Source organism: Ochotona princeps, chromosome 25, assembly GCF_030435755.1.
Source record: "Ochotona princeps isolate mOchPri1 chromosome 25, mOchPri1.hap1, whole genome shotgun sequence".
NCBI lineage: Eukaryota > Metazoa > Chordata > Mammalia > Lagomorpha > Ochotonidae > Ochotona > Ochotona princeps.
In genome coordinates, this window is record NC_080856.1 from 16,513,420 (window position 1) to 16,527,308 (window position 13,889).

Below are 13,889 nucleotides of genomic sequence, written 5' to 3' on the forward strand. Positions count from 1 at the left end.
TCTTTTTTTTTTTTTTTTTTTAAGATTTATTTTATTTTTATTACAAAGTCAGATATACTGAGAGGAGGAGAGACAGAGAGGAAGTGGAGCTGCCGGGATTAGAACCAGCGGCCATATGGGATCAAGGCGAAGACCTTAGCCACTAGGCCACGCTGCCGAGCCCCATGAACAAATCACTTTTCATAAAGGCACAGAAGCAATACAGTTCACTAGTCTCTACCTGCTAAGCAACAAAGAACCCATCAAAATCACCTCCCTACACTGCTTTAATTAAAAAAAAAAAGGTCTTCTGTACAAATTTATTTTGTGATGTGTTATATCATGTATTTAAAAGAAAAAAAGAATCAAGGCCAATGCTGCAGTAGGGAGATAAAGCCACTGCCTGTGGTGCCAGCATCACATATGCGCACTGGTTTGAGTCCTGGCTGCTCCACTTGCTTCCAGCTCCCTACTAATACGCCTGGGAAAGCAGTGGAGGACGACCAAAGTGCTTGGGCTCTACACCCACAGGAGACACCCAGCTGAAACATCCAGTTTCATTCTGGTTTTGTCCTACCTGTTGTGGCCATATGGGAAATAAACTGGTGGATGGAAGCTCTCTCTCTCTCTCTCTCTCTGCCTGTATGTAATTCTGCCATTCAAATAAATAAATAAACAAGTTTTTTTTTAAAGAAAAGATTGAAAAATCTTTCAAAATTAAAACAAAAATCAAAGTGTAATATTTAAAAATATCAACAAGGAGGCAATGAAAAAGTGGATATGAGAAAAGCAAATATATCAAGAAAAGTCTGAATACATTTCCAAACTATCATAGTGTGGGAAACTTCACTGCTACTACACACCTTATATGGAACAGATTTAAATGACTTGTGAGGATTGTTGAAGGGCAATTTGGCAAGAATAAGTCTTAAAACATTTAAAATTAGAGTTCACAATGACGGGTTTTGATATTATGCATTTTTGGTTAAGATGTATGACACCTGTAGGAGCTGTGAGAACTAAGTTCCTTCCCAAGAGAAGTGGCAAAATGTTACTCTCTTCATGAAAAGTCTGAGGAAGGTAATTTTTCTCCTGGTCTGTAAATAGATACCAAAGATTTCTAGTTCTCATGACCATGAAAGATGAAGCTGCTACAGAGATGAAAACCACCCATAAGATGAGAGAGAACTCCATTCATCTATGTGTTCAGTTACGGAAAGTCGATGACGCATCGGGCATTTTTCTAAGGGCTGAGGATACAGGGACAAGATGGCAAGCGTCTATGTTCTCACCTTCTAGTTGGCGAAGAAGAGACACACCACCAAGAGCATGGCAGAGATAAGTGTTGGCAGAAAGCTGAAGTTGGCTGAGGTGACGGAGAATGACTAGGAAGCTTTATCAGATTAAGAAGTCAAGATAAGTCTCTCCACAGAGATTCCCTTGAAGCAAATATTATTTTTGTCTGCTTACAAGGCCAAGAGAGGATGGCATTGCAGCAGCAATGAGCACACAAGGGCCCAGTTCTCACTTTCTAAATACCATTCTCCACTTAAGGAACCAAGACTCACTGGAAAAATGACTGATTCAAGGACCAGGGGAAGAAAAGTATACAATAAGCCTGGAACATTTTATTTTCATGAGAAAGTCAGTGTTTACAGAATAGCAGGGCATGGCAATAGAACATAGGGCCCAGTGGGAACCATTAGAACCAGTGTCCATATGGGATCCTGGCATGTGCAAGGTGAGAACTGTAGCCACTGGGTTACCATGCTGGGTCCAGATGTATTCATTTTATTTGAAGACAGAAAACAGAAAGAGAAAGAGAGAGAGAGAGTGTGTAGAGATTTTCTTTCCTTTTTTTTTTTTAAAGATTTATTTATTTTATTGGAAAGGCAGATGGACAGAGAGGAGGAGAGACAGAGAGGAAGATCTTCCATCCAATGATTCACTCCCCAGGTGGCTGCAACGGCCGGTGCTGCGCCAATCCGAAGCTAGGAGCCAGGAACTTCTTTCCGGGTCTCCCATGTGGGTGCAGGGTCCCAAGGCTTTGGACCATACTCGACTGCCTTCCCAGGCCACAAGCAGGGAGCTGGATGGGAAGTGGAGCTGCCAGATTAGGACCGGTGCTCATATGGGATCCCAGCGCATTCAAGGCGAGGACCTTAACCATTATGCTATCACGCTGGGCCCGAGAATAGAGATTTTTCGTCCCCCGTTTCACTCCTGAGCCTCAATGCCCAGAGCGTGACTGGTCGGAAGCCAGGAGCTGGGATGTTCTGCTGGTCTCCCATATGGGTGAAGGGGCCCAAGTACTTCAATTTCTGCTGCTTTCCCAGATGCATTAGCAGGAAGCTGGATTGGAACACAGAAGCTGGAACTTGAACTGATGCCCATTTTGGATAATGCCACAGCAGGTGCCAGCTTTACCTGCTGTACCACAGCACTGGCCCCTTCTTTTACTTTTAAAAACTCTCTTAGTAGAAGTGTGATGAGGTCCAAAATACAATGGAGCAAGCAATGAATAAAACCAACTATAGTTGTATTTTTCTCATGCAAAGACAAAGGAGACAAGAAATGCAATCTGTGTGTGTATGTCTGTATCTCCCTACCTATAACTAGGTATACTAGTGCCTGCTCACACCTCCTGGGTACTGAGAAATTACAGGAAGCTCATACGTAAAGTCATGGATTTAACACATGCTGAAACTTAACAGGTTACTAGCACTCTGGGCCAGAGTATTGATAAATAAGCTTTCTAAATTAGCAAATAAAATCAGCCCCACTATATGTATTGCTAGTGAGGGAAAAATCCAAAATACACAAAAATTCATTAACCTTAGGTTGCCAAGTTCTTCATCTAAGAAAAATTATTTTGGTTTTGTTTTAAGCCAAGAATGATTACAAATGGTACTAATAATGCTGCTTTGGAGTCAAAAATTAGAATGTGTTTTTGAGGCAAAGTACTGAAAAAAATATATAAATTACATAAATCTCTGCTTTGCAAAAATTATAAGGAAGCAATTTCATGTGAACCCAGAAACAAAACTGTGAAATTCAGAATGACCAACCTGCAGTTCACTTAAGGACTCTTTTTGATGCTACAGAAAGTATTAGTTTTCCCAAAGAAGCACACACTAATCTGATCAACATTAGTTCCGCCAAGCACTGAGTGCAAACATCAATAATACTAACAATAGAATCAGTCTGATCTCATGTACAGTGAAAAAGTACTTTCCCTCATTTGAAGGCCCTACCTAGGTTAATAAACTATTGCTGTAAATAGGCAGTATTTTCGCTTTTCCAGTCCTTGCAATCTCCAGCACAACCACTAACTTAGAAGCCACAGAAAACAAGGTAAATGAATGGGTGTGGTTCTGTTGCAAAAAATTCTGCTGTATAAAAACAAGGCAGCAGGTTGTATCCAAATCAGGAAAATAGCTTGCTGACCAATGTGCTACAGCAACACATGAACATTTTATCAAGTTTTCTTAGATTATACACTTACTCAAGTCTACGGCCATACTACCCTGAATGCGCCCGATCTTGTCTGATCTCGGAAGCTAAGCAGGGTCGGGCCTGGTTAGTACTTGGATGGGAGATTACTCACTCAAAAAGAACTATAAGATATCAGAACATGAGAAGATGGCCCAAAATATGATGCAAAATTTTAAGACAACTCTTTGAAAAACTTTATCAATCTTCTTCACCGAAAGGATAAAAGCGACTTATGTAGGGTTTAGTTTTTGGGAAGAAAGGCTTTCCCAGCTTTAGTTTCCCTAACTGGTTGCTTCCTGTCAGTTTCAAAAGTGGTTGAGTCCAGAACCACAAGAGGGAACAACCACTCAGTTTGGGGTAAACTGATTGGAGACACTGGGTTGAGTTTCCACATGGAAATGCCCTCATTAGGTGAATTCTACTGAAAAAAACTCATGCTCCAGTGTCTTCAAAATGAATTCACCTCACTGGTGTTCATCACCTAAGTTTTAAACACTGGGCAATTAAAGCACCTTGGGCCTGACTAATCTAATTCCAAAACACCACTGAGAGAAACAGGCCTGTTATACTTGGGCTTTATAAACCAACCCCAGATTTAATTAGCAAATGAACAATTCTAACATCCAATATTGCATGTTTTACCACTGTTAACGCTCTGAGAGGGATATTTTTATATCAGTATAGAAAGCTTGTAAAATAGTTTACCTTAAATTTCACAACTTTTTAATTATTATGATATGGAAGGAAGCAATAAAAATTGGATCTGGCAAAAAATCACAGAAAAATTATACTTAGATTTGAGAAAAATGTTTTAGTTTTAATATTTTTTCCGATGAAAATTAGTCAAAGCTTTTAGCATTAACATAAAACATGTATATATAAAGAATTTATAACTGTAGCTTAAAGCAACTTCCTCAAGGTGACAGAGGTTAAAAGCTGGTCTCAAAATCAAGTTTGAGTAGCTTTAATTCCACATTTGCAAATATTTACATGGTTTCATAAATTTTAAATTGTGCAAGATAACTATATATTTTTAAAAGATTTATTTGTTTGACAGGCGTAGTTATAGGGAGGGAGGGAGTGGGGGGCGGGATGGAGAAAGACAGAGATTGTTCCATTTTTCATATGCTGATTCACTCCCCAGATGGCCACAAAGGGCCAGGGCTGGGCCAGCCAAAAATCAGGATCCAACTGCTTCCTCCTGGTCCTCCCACAGGGGTGCAGGGGCCCAAGAGCTTAGGCCATCCTCCACTGATTTCCCTGGTGCATTAGCAGGGAGCTAGATTGAAAGTGGAGTATCCAGGACACAAATCCACATCCATATGGGATGCTGGCTTCACAGGCCACAGCTGTTCCCACTAAGCCACACAACACTGGTCCCACATAGAATTCTTAAGTCTTAGGTGGGGGCGCGGCACGAGAGCCTAGAGGCTAAGTCTTCACGTTGCAGGTGCTGGGATCCCACACAGGCGCTGGTTTGTATCCCAGATGCTCCACTTCCCTTCCAGCTCCCTGCTTGTGGCCTGAAATGCAAAAGGGGGATGGCTCAAAGACTTGGGACCTTGCACCCATGTGGGAGACTCAGAAGAAGCTCCTGGCTTCAGATTAGCTCAACTCTGGCTGTTGTGGCCACTTAGGGAGTGAACCAGCAGATAGAACATCTTCCTGTCTCTCCTCCTCTTTCTATATCTGACCTTCCAATAAAAATAAATAGATCTTAAAAAAAAAAAAATAGAAGAGTCTAAGGTGGCTGGTTTGGTAGCACAGCAAGCTAATCTTCCTTGGAGTGTTAGCATCCCATATCAGCACCTGTTTGTGGCCCAACTGCTCCACTTCCCATCCAGCTCCGTGCTCATGGACGTGGAAATCAGCTGCTGAGGATGATACAAGGTCTCAGGCTCTTGCACCTGTGTGGGAGACCTGGAGGAAACCCCTGGTTCCTGGGTTTGGAGATCAGACTAGGATGGTAATGTATATGTCTTGGTATCCTCCCTAGCAAGCACAAGACCTTTTACACAGAAGGCATAATAAACATTAAAAAGTGGAAGAGCAAAGTCTCCATATTGCTAAGATTCCTTTGCTATAACCCTTTGCAGAATTCCAAATCCCAGACTCTGATGTGATAGAGACTGCTGAAGAGTACTGGTTTAAGAAAATTGTAGGAACAGTCCATGATGTAGGAGAATATGGTATTGGTCTAGTATAGCAGGCAAGAAAATCATTTTCTGTGAAGAGTTACTGAAGCACAGACCTTTACAAGTGTTCAGTACCTTATCTTTGACAAAAATGAACAAGGCAAAACAAGATGGAAAGAGAACAAACGAAGGAAAACTTCAGAACACAGATCACGTTGTGAAACAGTGAGGCAGTCCAAGGAGACAGGAGGGAACATGACTAAGCAACAGCGTTTGCTTCCCCAGTTTCAGCCTCTTCATACGCTCTCACCTCCTCCAACTCCCGTTAGCCATGCACTCTGTTCCTGCTGGCACCTTCAAAGTAGCTTTTGAAGTCTATTTTTCTGAGTTTCATCCCTACACACAGCATGTTGTACTGTATCAGCAGTAAGGCTTCACAAATATTTTTAATAACTGAAAATAACCATCTCCATCTCCCCCACCTCAGAATCCGGGGGAGATCTTCATCATTAAGTAAATGCTTAAGGGATTACAGGTTAAGTCACCAGGCAAAACATCTGATGTTTTTTTCTTAGTCTAATCCTCAAGCGCTGTTATGAGGGAAAGAAGTTCATAGAAGGATGAGTATTCAGCTCACTGGTTAAGATGCCACCATCTACATTGGGACACCTCAGTTGCATTCCCAGCTCTGCTTCCTAGCTCCAGCTTCCCACTTAGATCATAGGAGGTAATGGACCAGCTCAGTTAACTGGGTTCCTACCATTCACGTGGGAGACCTGCACTGCGTATCACCTGACTCCTAGGCTCACTCGGTTCCAGCCCCAGCTGTTGTGGGCATCTTGGAGTAATCAGTGACTGGAAGCTTCATCTTTATCTAACTTTCCCATGCTGAAATAAAAAAAGCTGATGGAAAATAGACTTAAAATGTCAGTTTTGCTGCCAGAAAATTTTCAAAATTCATGTGCCCATGGAGTCTTGAAAGTGTTTATAGATGTGTATCAAGAAAAAAACTATGCATGGATTTTAAAACTTTTCAGCACTGAAATGAAAATTTTTGAATTCCATTTTCCACAAACTTTCTGCAGTACTCTTGCCTGAACTCTGGGTTCCGACCTCTTCCTTCCCTTTTAATACAGTATTCCTGGACATGTCTATCAATGTCTTGACTATCAGCTGTCCTAGCATGAGACAACTTACAATCTAACTTGAGACTGCCTTTCTTCTGGGCTATCAAGCTCTTATGACCAAGTGTATTTGGGACATTCTCACTAGAATATCCTTATGGTCCTTTAAATCCAAACAAAACTCATCATTTCTCCCTCCTTTCCCTGGGCCTATTTTGTGTAAAAACATTCTGACCAACCAAATGAGGTATCTGGGCTCATTCTAAATCTATTTACCCTTAAACTACAAATCTTGTCTATTATACACCATGTATATATATCTCAAGAGCACAGAGAAAATATTCCACAAGTTTCCTGAAGACAAAACCACACCAAACCAGGCTACATACAAGACAGACAGGAACGGGAATGACTCGCCATGGTCAACAAAAACCAAGTGTGTCAGAAGACAAAGCAGGATCACCTTCAAAGGCCTGAGGTCAAACATTTTCAATCCAGGGTGAGTTTATATTCTCAGACAATTCAGGCTTTAAATTGCTTCCTCTCATACAATTCCCTCCCCTGCTGCCCAGGAAGCTATTGGATGTTATGTTCCAACAGGAGAGGTTAAACAAAACACTGAAAGCATGGAATCCAGGAAGAGAGTGTATTAACACAGGAGAGAGGAAAAGGAAATCCCCTCAAAGATGAAGAACAGATACACAATTCTCACAATGCAGCTAGCTATGATACGCTTATATGGGCAGCATGGAGAGGGAAAGGAAGTATTCAGAAGGGTTGGGTGACAGAAGAGGTCTTCCACATAAGAAGGTCAAAGATCATTTCCTACACTGAATACATATGAGAATGCATTTATAAACCATGAGACAAATAGAAGAAATAACCAAATGAGTTGAATCTAACTGCATCTGGGAAAAGGGCCAAAGAAGCAGACTGCTATTTTTAATACAAGCTTTGTATTACAATCAGCCTTTAAGAACTACGTGCATATAAAACTGATTAAAAAAATTAGGTTCTCAAACAGTCTTGCAACAATATAGGGATTAGCGTGTGTTATAATTCTATAAGAAATGCAAACCTAGTCCCATTTTCTGCTTCTTAATCTTACAATGGAAAAAGCATGATGGCTTCTTTACTCAAATGATCTCTCTTCTATAATAATAATGTTTTACGAGTCCATATCAGTTGTTCTGACAGGCGTTCTAAACAAACAGCCACACTGTTACACTAACAAGAAATGGTTATGTTTAAGGTCAGTACTGTGGTATAGCAGGTAAAGCCACCATCTGTGATGTCAGCATCCCATGTAGGTATCAGGTTGTTCCACTTCCAGTCCAGCTCCCTGCTAATGTGCCTGGGGAATCGATGGAGGATGATCCAAGTACTCAAACACCATACCAACAGGAGACTCCAATGAAACTCTGGACTCCTGGGTTCTGCCTGGTCCAGCCCTAGCCATTCGAGGAGTGAGTCAGCAAATGGAAGAGCTCTCTGTGTGTCTCTGCCTTTCATAAATACATACACACATAAATAAATAAATTTTAAAACAACAACAACAACAATTATGATCACTGGAAGATGTCTTCTTCCTAATGTCTCACCAAGGGAGTTAAACATTTCAAGATCTGTAAGCCAACAGATAGATAAAACACATCAGATTCCATCCTAACGATTCTAAGACTGTATCAAACAATGTGTCGAAGAGAAGAATGTGACTTCATTAATGACTTGCTGAATTTAGAATTGGGAGAAAGGGAAGTCACCCTGAGAGTCTTCTCTATGGGAGCCAGCACTGGGACACAGTGGGTTAAGCCACTGTCTGTGATGCTGGCATCTTACACTACAGTGCCAGTTTAAGTTGCGCTCTTCCATTTCCAGTTGATCTCTCTGCTAAACACACCTGGAAAAGCAGGGTGCTTGGGGCCCATGTGCACACCTAGAAGACCTGGATAAGTTTCACGCCTGCACTGTGGCACAATAGGAAAAGCTACCGCCTAAAGCCATAGCCTCCTGTGTGGGCGCCGGTGTCTGAGTCCTGGCTGCTCCACTTCTGATCCAGCTCCCTGCTAACGGGTCTGCAAAAGCAGCAGCAGATGTCCCAAAGGCTTGGGGGCCCTGCACCTAAGTGGGTGATCTGGAACAAGCTCCTGGCTCCTGGTGTCGGCCTGGGAGTGCTTGTGCCCATCTGGAGAGTAAATCAGTGCACAGAAGACTTCTCTCCCTCTCTTCCTGTTATTCTGCCTCTCAAATAAGTGTCTGTTTGAAAAATGATCCTGATGGAGTCTCTAGTCCCTGGCTTTGGCCAGGACCAGAACCAACTGTCATGGCTATTTGGGGAGTAAACCAGTGGATGGAATATCTCACTGTCACTACATGTAACTGCACTTTAAATAAGTAACTCTTTTTTTTTTTTTTAATTAATTTTTTTTTCTTTTTATTGTATTGTTTACATAGTTAATTACAGTTAAAGCAAAAAGAAGGAAAAAAAAAAGGTTTAGGGGGATAGGAAAGTGGGTAATGCTATTATGTCCATATTGTTTCCATCACGTATCTGAGGTAAAGGGGGATATTGAGGGAGATAAGTAACTCTTAAGAATTCTGAAGTCACTCTATTTTGGACATCAGGTTCTCTACTATATATATGAAAGATCTTCAAAAAGTTGCTAAAAATGTGTATTAAGAAAAAAATCGTATTTGGAATTAAATGTTTTAATACCAAATGAACTTAACTTTAATTTTTCATGAATTTCTTGCTCAAAGCTTTGTTTATAGCGACACCCTTCCCAATTACTCCATGCATTGGGATATTAGAGTTGTTTTTAAATGGGTATCAGCATGACAGACTGGATCCTTACACCTGACCAAGTAAGTCCTAAACATAAGCCAGGTGCTCTGGGATGCTGGTGTTCTTTTGGGTTACCTGAAGACCACTACGCTGAAGTGCAGACAAGAGTTCATAAACTCTCATCAAAACCCAGGCTAACGGTTCAAAACTGGTTTGCCACTCCTCAGAATTAACAGCTGCCTCAGTCACTTTTCAACTTGAGTCTAATTAGGTTGGACAAAATTTTAGATTTGCACTTCCCTCCTAGTAATATATTTGCAAGAAAATAATATTCTTAGATTTAAGAAATGCCAAGAGTCAGAAAACTCATACGGAAAGCATGCTTATTTTCAGAAAAAAAAAAAAGATTCACACTGCCTTTATGTTCAATTTCCAAAAATAAAAAATAAATGTTTTCTTGAAATGTTAGATTATTACCCTTAATGTTAGATTATTACCCTTAATTGTTAGGAATCAACTGTACAGAACATTTTATTGTTGAATTCATCCAAATCCTGCCCCACTAATTGACGTAACTTCTAAATTCTGGCCTTTATGACTTTGACTGACTTGGTTAAGAGGATAAAATAATAGCTTGGTTGGAAATGGAACACTGACCTTCTCAAGGCCACTAAGAATGTTATCTACACACACACACACACACACATACACACAAAGTAACATTGGGTGAAAAAAATTGTGTTCATAAAATATTACACGTGTTACTAGAACCAAACTGGACGTACCCGAACTGGTGAAATCCGCTTTGTGCATGACACTGATTTACTCTAAAAGTAGTCCTGCAGTCTACACTCCAAACACAGAAGGTGGTATCTCTCATCAGATTATAAACACAATCCTGTTATGAAAGAGTTCATTTTCCTCAAACATCTGATTTGTCTTGGAAAGAAATGTTCATGTAACATTGAGTTTAGTTTCATGTCAGTCTTACGAAATTTAATCTGAAAATATCTGAGTTGGAATTTTTGAAAAACAAAGGAACAAGAAACTATATCAACTAGCAGTCAGAGATGTGCAGTGAGGCCAGTGCTGTGCCACAGCAGGCTAACTGGCTGCCTGTAGTGTCAGCAACCCATAAAGGTGCCGGTTCATGTCCCAGCTGCTCTGCTTCCGATTTAGCTCACTGGTAACACTTGAACAGCAGCAGAGAATGACACATGTGCTTGGTCCCCTGTATCCACGTTGGAGACCCAGAGGAAGCCCCTGGCTCAGCCCTGGCTGTTTTGGCCATTTGGGGAATGAGCCAGCGGATGGAAAACCTCTCCCTCTTTTTTTCTCTCTGTATTTCTGCCTTTTCCAATGAACAAACAAACAAACAAACAGTGCGATGGCTCAATGGCTAAATCCTTGCCTTGTATGCAATGGGATTCTATATGGATGCCAGTTTGTATCCCAGTTGCTCCACTTCCCATCTAGCTCCCTGCTTATGGCCTCAAAAAGCAGCGAAGGATAGATAGCCCAAAGCTTTGGGACCCCACACCCGCGCTGGAAGAAGCTTCTGGCTCCAGGTCACCTCAGCTCCAATAGTTTGGGCAGTGAGCCAGCAATGAAAGATCTTTCTGTTTCTCCTTCTCTCTAAATCTGATCTGTCTTTCCAATAAAAATATTTTTAAAAACTTGAAACTAAATAAAATCTTAAAAAAGACATGTATAGCATAACATACAATCTATTCTTGTCTCATTTTTAGTGTATCTTGCCTGTAACATGAGAAGAGATGCTTTGCAAATATAAAGAGAAGCAAGACTTTGGAATTTATTTAAAAAAAAAAAAAAAAAAAAAAAAAAGAAAAAAATCAAATGTATCCTGAAAATAGCTTCCAGTATTTTAAAAAATAATCAGCAGCAAATTTGTAGATTAGGTTAAAAAACAACATAAGGGGATTGGTATGATAGCCCAGTGGTTAAGCCCTCGCCTCGCATGCACCAAGATCCCACATGGACTCTGGTTTGTGTCCCAGCTGGTCCACTTCCCATCCAGTTCCCTGCCAGTGGTCTGGGAAAGCAGTAGAGGATGGGCCAAAGCTTTGGGACCCTGCACCCATGTGGCAGACCCGGAAGAAGCTTCTGGCTCCTGGCTTCAAATCAGCTCCACTCCGGCCACTTGGGGAGTGAACCAGTAGATGGAAGATCTTTCTCTCTGTTTCTCTTTCTCTCTGCAAATTTACCTTTCCAATAAAAATAGATAAATCTAAAAAAAAACAAAAACAAAAAACCTCCATAAGATTTTTTTCTTTTGCAATGTCTTGCACAGGGTAAATTCATTTTCACACACGTTATAATTTCTTGATTATGATGCAAATCCTTTGGAATTGCAGACAAGACAACAGTACCAACTACAACAAGATTCTTCAATCTGGGGCTATACTCCACTCACCATGTAGCACACTAATTTAGCCAGAAGGGCAATTTATTTTTTTAACTTACTGTCTTACAAACTGTCTTATTTTCCACTTCAAAGTTGAAGCATGAAAATAAACAATTCTGTATCATATGAAAGTATCCTCCAGGAGTTTTGACCAAAAAATGACAACAACAACAAATCCATTCTTTTTCAATCTATTAGAAAGGCAGAGACAAAGAGAGCTCTTTCGTCTGCCAGTTCACTCCCGAAAAGCCCACAACAGTCTGAAGCTGAACTAGGCCAGAAGGCAATCAGCAGCAGGACCTCCGTCTGGGCCTCTCATGGAGTGGTGGGTACCTAGCCATCTCATTCTCACCTGCTGCCTGGCAGGGTGGGCGCTGCCAGGAATCTGGCTGAAGCAGAGCTGGCTCTCAAACGCTAGAACTCTGAAACGGGAAGTGGCATTTTAACTGCTGTACCAGATGTCTATTCTCCCTGTGGATTCCTGTTTCTAGAATGAACTATTTTCTTTAGGCTTTCTTATCCAAATAGCACATACAGATAATCAGCAGGCTATTTAAATTACAACAAAATAATATATTGACAGCTACTTAAAATCTAAGCTTGCTAGTGGTATAAAGTAGGTCCTTGATTCTGCTACTGAATATTCTCCCAATTTATTTCCAAATTAAAGTAGCAAAGATTTAAAGTTGAGAATGTCTATGCGCTGACCACTATCTTAATGCTGACTGGCAGAAAAATCCTCTAGTATCTGGCAAATATCAAAGAATGTCTATTATATCAAGATAAACTGCCGGGCGGGCGGGATGACAAGGAATTTGGCACACCTGCTTTTCTATGCTGTGACACTGCAGCTGAAAGAAATGCTACAGAATATTTTGTAAAAAAAAAAAAAAAATTGTAGGAGAAATAACTGCCTTCAGGAAAATGGAGCTAGCATCTCCATTTCAAGGCCACGGTGCAATCTATTTCAGTTTCTCAGCTGCCACGGCAGATCAGCAGGTCCTTCAGGGAATGCTTTCCTTTTAGATGGCAGGTAGGAAGTATTAGGGCTTGAGAAACGCAATTTATTTTTCATTTATAGAACTTTTTTTTTTTTTTTAAATGCAGAGTGTCAAAGAGATAGACACACTCCTTCTTTCTCTCTTCTGGTTCACTCCCTAACTGCTCCCTATAGCTAGGGCTGGGTGAGGTCCAAGCCAGCCGTAGGAAGTCGCAGGTAGGTCTCCCACAGGGTGGTAGGGACATAATTACTTGGGTCATTGCTGCTTTCCCAGGCATATTAGGAGAGAGCTAGACAGACAGAGGATACGGCAGCACAACCCACAGTAATAATCCAACTGACTGTTCCAGGGACTGCTTCTCTGAAGGAAGAGGAACAGGATGGAAAACGAGATTCATTTTACAAAAGTGTGTTTACAAGCAACTTCTCGGGAACATGGTTCTTTTGCTTAAGGCAAGAACATTTGTATTTACAACACAAATCTGAAACACCTACATGTTTTCTATATACCAGAACATGTTTCTCTTGGCTGAAACAATGTTTTATCTTTATATTTGAGGAGGAATTTGTACATGGATCAGTCTTGGTATTTTGGTCAAAAGGACATTCAGGTGTTGGGTTTGTTTTAGGCAAAACATGAAGCGTAACAGCATAAAAGAGCGTGCTAGTCTCTTCAGTTTTACCCAAGCATGTAAAATTACCCTCTGAAGTCTTCTTTAATTCGGTTTTCAGTTTTGCCTGGTCTTCCACTAGTTTTTTGTTCTCTTTTTCCAACACGTTTCCGTCATCCTTGCCATGGCTTTTCAAGATCTATCATAAAAGAGAGTCAATGAAAGAAGTAAGCTTAGATTATAATAGCCAGACATTTTAATAGGATATGAGATGAATAATCTATTTAAAATCACTGATCCTTCACATAATGGAAGAGATGAGAAAAAGCTATCTA

At 40.7% G+C, this 13,889-nt stretch overlaps 1 protein-coding gene across 1 annotated transcript in view; it reads right to left on the bottom strand.

Moving 5' to 3' along the window:
- LOC101536303 (B-cell receptor-associated protein 29) overlaps positions 1-13,889 on the bottom strand; it is a 37,953-nt gene that overhangs the window by 10,594 nt on the left and 13,470 nt on the right. The window contains exon 5 of the mRNA XM_036497308.2: positions 13,645-13,753. Coding sequence (XP_036353201.2) covers positions 13,645-13,753 — 109 coding nt within the window. The remainder of the gene's footprint in view (positions 1-13,644; positions 13,754-13,889) is intronic.